Source organism: Copidosoma floridanum, unplaced genomic scaffold (genome assembly GCF_036245765.1).
Source record: "Copidosoma floridanum isolate Cflo_tuat_1 unplaced genomic scaffold, Cflo_Japanese_pri ptg000025l, whole genome shotgun sequence".
Taxonomy (NCBI): domain Eukaryota; kingdom Metazoa; phylum Arthropoda; class Insecta; order Hymenoptera; family Encyrtidae; genus Copidosoma; species Copidosoma floridanum.
Window position 1 is genome coordinate 6,611,193 of NW_028321902.1, and position 6,362 is coordinate 6,617,554.

The 6,362-nt window shown below is 30.5% G+C and overlaps 1 protein-coding gene across 1 annotated transcript; it reads right to left on the bottom strand.

Annotated features, from left to right (window-relative positions):
* Positions 1-49: 49 nt before the first annotated feature.
* On the bottom strand, positions 50-1,782 carry LOC106637776 (cysteine-rich PDZ-binding protein). The gene is made up of 2 exons (XM_014350696.2): positions 1,624-1,782; positions 50-1,495 (listed from the first exon to the last, which is right to left on the bottom strand). The coding sequence occupies exon 2, from the start codon at positions 1,479-1,481 to the stop codon at positions 1,179-1,181; it is 303 nt and encodes a 100-aa protein (XP_014206182.1). The 5' UTR covers positions 1,482-1,495; positions 1,624-1,782; the 3' UTR covers positions 50-1,178.
* Between the last annotated feature and the right edge of the window lie 4,580 nt (positions 1,783-6,362).

Genomic DNA, 6,362 nt, shown 5'->3' on the forward strand with positions numbered 1-6,362 from the left:
AATATGATTATTGAAATTCTTATTATTTTTGTAAGTAATCTGTTGGATGTTATTTTTGGATGATATTTAACGTAGGTAATTTCCTCAGTAGTATATTTATATAGTTTTAGTACATTTTAAATACATTCAAACGCATCGGGTAATACTTAACAATCATTTGTACAATAAGTTATTTTTTTTTTTTTTTTAATAGTCCATTGTATGTTTTTACTCAATTGTTGGTGTGTATATTTTTTATAAAAAAAAAAAAAAAAAAAAAAAAAGTTGGTGCCACAAACACATATTATATGTAACTAAGATGAAGTATCGTAGATTTATACAAAATGGTGCTTGTCAAGATCCATTTATCAAGTATGAGAGTTGTTATTATTGACACTTTTTTGTATTGTACATTTTAGTCTACATAAATAATTATACGTGTATGTATGCATGTACATACATGATCAATACACTCATTTTATTGGAAGATAGTCATTTATGTAACAAATAAATAAAATTGTTTACCATAGTCGAAATTCACTCACACTAGATGTTTCCATTCCTTTTCATTCAATCATCACATACATTCATAAGGCTTATGTAACTAGAACAAGCAGATTAATTTTGCTGAACAATTTTGGTCCTAAGGCACCATTAAAAATCAATACGTAAGATATTAGATCGTAAAATATATAATTTGAGTCTTGATAACGTACAAATACGGACCAACCCAGATTACGATTAGTTTATGTTGAAATCAAAATAATTACTTCACTAAGGACTTTTCACCTTTACAAAAACTGTAAGACGCATTTGCGTTTTGATTTGCGTATTGAGCCTAAGAAACTTATTCTTGGTAATTCAGCGTTTTTTAATCCATTATAAATTTCTCTCTTTTCATACTTTAGGTAAATTTATTAAATCTTTTTGCTGATTGTACGTAAAATTAAAAAGGAAAATGTTTTAGATAAAGATTTATTTTAAAACTGTTTCACCTAAAAAAATATATCTACATTTTTATGATAAAGTCATCCATGTATTCTTACACATGTACTTTAAAATTCATCAAATCTCTCATTATATCGTATTGCATCGACTTGAGGCTTAACTCAATAATAATGAATAGATTTTTATAAGACAATTGTAACAACAGTTCCAATCATAAAGCGGAAAAGCCACATTTTACCAAAACAAAGTGTTTACGTAGCTGATTGTCTGTAATTCTTGGTGCTCATAAGTTTTTTACCGCATAAAGCACAGATAGCCTTTTTGTAAGCACACGGCTGACAGTAGTGAGCCCCAGGTTGATGAACTTTCGAGCGACATATTCTGCATATTCCAAATTTGGATGTATAGGGATTGAATCTGTTTTTACCTCCAGTTAACGCTTTGTTTTCTCCTACCTTACGACCTCCGCTTTCTACCGTGTTCCTGGCACCAGCTTTCCATGGATCTGGTGTAATGACCTTTCCAAGCTTCTCTTCACACTTTTCGCAGACCATGTCGAAAGTATGACCTTGAAAAACATTCAACAACATTACTCCAGACATACTGGGCATTTTGTTACAAGAAACATTGCAACTTTGTCTAATTTGAGGTTAGAAAACTGATGTAAGGATCAAACGACTCTCTCAAAGTACTTACTAGAAAACTTTGATTTTTTAAATTATTCTTTAAAAAGTAGTGCTGTAATGACGATTCCTTCGTAGTTGAAGTATCTTGGAAATATTTGTGCCACTATTTTTATACATAGAGTCTTGCGCAAAAACGGAGCAAAACAAAAGTGTTTACCTTTGATGACGTTCGGAATTCACGAGAGGGCTGATTATTGAATTCTTCGATACGCAATAGCATTCGAGATTTACTGTCACATTATACCTTTGAACATCAAAAAGTTATCTTTCTGTTACGTTTTCGTCACAAGTTTGGTGTTGTGTGACGGTAAATCTCGAACTATTGCGTGTATCGAAGCAATTACACATCATGTGTCTCTCTCTCGGCGTTAATGCGCGAAATTCAAAATAAAATTCTCAACGCAATAAAAATTTATACCATAAACATATTATATACTTAATTGAACATAAATTATAATGTGAGTTGTGACAAAAATTGAAGGATTTCTTAATGTGGAAAATTTTCAAGGTAATGCAAAGAAAAACACCACTGACATATAGGACAACCTTTATTAATTAATCGTTCTCTAGTTACAATGTAATATCATTAGAGTGTTAGTAATAATTACATAATAATAGTTATCGCGTAATACGTAATATATATATATATATATATATATATATATATATTCATATATATATACTTTTTTTTTTCATATTCATATATGTAAATTATTTTTAATATCAATGTACTTAATGCTCGTTAATACCTATACTCTTACTTAGTTATTACTATAATTTGCAATCATTGTCTCGCCGTGACCCTCACGTTTTTTTCTTTGTCATCATTAATTCTAATATCTTAATCTCGCGCTTATCGCTATAATCGCCTTTTTTTTTACTTTTTATTTTATTTTGTTTTATTGATTTTTTTTTTTTTTTTTTTTTGTTGAAAGTCATCGGACACAAAATTTTCGTCGTCAAAGTTGACCAGCTTCGTAAACACACATCATCCCTTTCGTCACACGCATGCACACACATGCACATTTATACACCTTTAACTAATGCGCGAACTCCAAAATCCTTGGAAAGTGGCACTTGTTTGATTATCGCACGATAGCTAGTTTTTGTTTTATTTTTATTTTTCTTTTATTTAAGTACTTTCTTCTTCAATAGCATTACAATTTATATTTAATAATACACCGCGCATCCCTTAGTTCTTGATTTTCAAGAGGACAAAGTTAATTTTGTTTGTTTGTTTGTTTGTTTTGCTTTAACTATCTTAGTTACGTAAATAATGCACTCAGTGACCCTCTCGATTCTCGATTTTGGAGTTTCGCATTTAAATACCTATTCTCACGGCCGATTGTGCAAACGACGACAATCGACGGGGTATCGTTATACCCTGACGTTACATCGTCGATTTCGCCTTGTAATTGTTTACTATTATTTTTACTTTACTTTAGTACCGATCAACAAACTCTGCATAGTCTCTCTCACACAATTCCATAATGCTCTCACGCCATATTCATTGCTATACAATGTGATACAAATATATATATATATTTTTTTAACAAAATACAAACAAAAAATCAATGGTTGGGTTTTGGTAAACATTACACTACTCTTTCCATTTTTACAAAAAATCATTAATTATAATCTTTAAAGTATAGAAAAAAAAAAAAAAGTCAATTGGCCTTCACACGGTACAGACATTAGCTACTTTGAAAATCCAATCAACCGTTCGTTTAAATTCTATTTGTTTACTTTTTTCTCAAACACCCTCGCGAGCGTTGATTATTACACCGTGACAGTATTATTTATTATTTTCGTAAAAGCACTTTTTTTGCTTATCATAATTATTCTGCTTTCAACTGGTTTCCTATGTTATAATAATATATATAATATATGCTTACTTATGCGTTCAAAAGGCTTCCGCAGTACTTTTGTCGAGGAACGACCGTTTGTGTATTCGCGAAAAAAAAAAAAAATTCATCGGGATTGATGTCAGCGTGCAGTGACGCTTACGACCTTATTTTTTTTTCTTTTCTTGTCTTTTTTTTTTTTTTTTTTTTTTAACGAATGTATACGAGTACAGTACGTGTATTGTGGGTATTACGTTAGAGTCGAGCAGCGTTGCCTTGTACAATTTGATTTTTCGGCAAGAGGAAAGAAAGGCCAACGGGAGGAAGAGAAATAACCTTTTTTTTTTTTTTTATCGTCAGCGATACTTTTGTAGCTTTAATATTGTGTCCCCTCATCAACGATCGACTTACAATTTATAATACGCATCTCAAAAAGAAAAAAGTTTATACGGATTATTAGTACATTTGTTATATTATTTGTGGCTATTTCAATTTCTCTCAGTTGATTACAATTATTGTTTTAATTTTTTTTTTTTTCTCTGTATATTTTGAGAAACCGAATGTAGCAAATGTTTCAAAAGACTTATTGTGCGAATCTACCACGTCGATCTGGTCCGCTAACATTTTAAAAAATTTTTCTTTTACTCACTAAATCCTAGAAAATATACATTATACCTTTTCCCTTCGTTCCGCCGCGCTTCTTTGTTTTTTCTTGCTCTGACGTAATTTTATTTGATTTTTTTTTTTTTTCACACTCGTTCGATTTTTTGTTGCTACTTACACGCGCTCGGAGGGAGGGAATCGCACGTTTTAATTGTCAATTTAATCACAATGAGCTCTTGGATATCGTCGCATTTAAATGCACATCAAGTGTTTATTTTATTTTTTTTTTTTTTTCGCTTTTTTCAAATTTTGCATTATTAAAATTACAGCCCTCTAAAAACACTATACAATGAAACGTGAAGAAACGACGTCTTTGTGGTAACAAACAATGGCACTACACATTTAGGGGGTCGAAGGAACTTGGTCGACCAGCCTTTTATTTTGTCAATAGTTCATCATATAAATTTCATCGGAACAATCGATGATTATCGCTTTTAATTTTCTTATTTCCTTCAAGTTGTACGGATCACAGTTAATCATCAATTGTATCCGATTGTACTGTTGATTTTTTTTCGATTAAAATAGTAATTGATGTAGATAAAATTGTGTAAGGCTTACACTGATTGAAAAATCGTTTTCAATCCTTATTATTATTTTATCGCTTTTAGTGAGTTTTTTTTTTTTTGTTTTTTTTTTCGTACAGCACCGCAGTTCTTGTGTATTTTTTTTTTTATTATTTTGTTTTTTTTATCACTTGCGCGTTTAGAAAAAATGCACGCAAAGACTAAATAGCCTGTAGTACAATAGTGTATTTCAAAGTAATAAAAAAAACCCGAGTAAATCCTAAAGAATAATTTTTACTTGTTTCAATATGCTTATTACGTACTAAGATAATTATACATATATTGTAGTATGATAATATCTTTCATCTTGCGCATCAATTTTCTTTTACCCTTGATACGACGGATTGGGACACGTGTAGTGGAAATTTTTTCTCTCTTTACACGAGCAACGTAAGTTTCAACAACATTGAGCCATCAGTCTTATAATTAGCTTACAGAATTCACTTAAAATACATCAATGACATATATAAGCCAGATATTTGGAAAAATAATTACAAACGATTCGTCTTAATATGATCAATAATTAGACTTAAGATTTTGATATTTAAAATTTTAATTAATAAATAACATTGATAAATATATGTATTTCGAAACAATAAAATTTTCGCTGCAATTGAAATTTTTCGTCGATGTAATCGATGCTTGCAATAATTTCCATCGATCGATTTACGTCCTCGTCACCAACGAGTACTTTTAGATATGAACAACATTCGAATTATTACAACTTTCAGTTCACAACATTGAAATTGCACGTGAAATTCAAATATTTTTAAGTACTTAATTTTGATTAACATTCATTTTATCGGCATCTCAATGGCAACGATCGGAGATTCGAAAAAATTGGAAGAGCGATATTTTGTAGCCAATCGTTATAATATTCTTATTGATAATTTTTTTCAATCATTCAAATGCATTTTTTTTTTTTTTTCAAAATACCATCACAGCTCGAAAGTTTAAAATCCACGCGATGTCTCGATACTTTTTTTTGCAATAAAACCACCGAGACCATTATCAATTCGTACACTTAATTGCAGTGATTCCCCTTATACTTATCACATGGTAAATTTAAATTTTGGTCATACGTGCAATTAAATTTTTTTTTTTTTCAAACGAAATCCTCCAACTATTATTATTTGAACGATTCCTCTCTACAAAACTCTCAATAGTTCTCTTGATTTTCGATTTTAGGCACAATGCGTACTGTTGTGAATAAAAATGGAAGTGGACATGTATACATGGATACGAATTACACTTGTGTAGGTTTTATAAAAAAAAAAAAAAAAAATTAAAAAAAGGTTTTAGTGAAAAATAGCTAACAAAATACAAAAATTTGTCTCTAAAATAAAGTCACAATTTCCTCTTCTCTCTAAGGAGGGAGTCATCATTATACTTCGTTCGAATCAAGCACTGCATTTATGTATATAGGTAAGTTGGTTCGTATCAAACACACAGACACAGACACATAGAGAAATACTGTATGACTATACACGCTGACGTTCATACAAATCGTTGTTTGGTAAAGAGATATCTGTTTGAAATAGGTTGCGAGTCGTCTCGCTTATTCTTCATGCATTCGATAGCCTCGGGTCCAGTTTAATTTATTTAAATACGAGTAGTAGAGTCCTACGAGTTTCTCGTTTTCCACAAACTCGAAACGTTTTGATTGGTACACTTGCTAC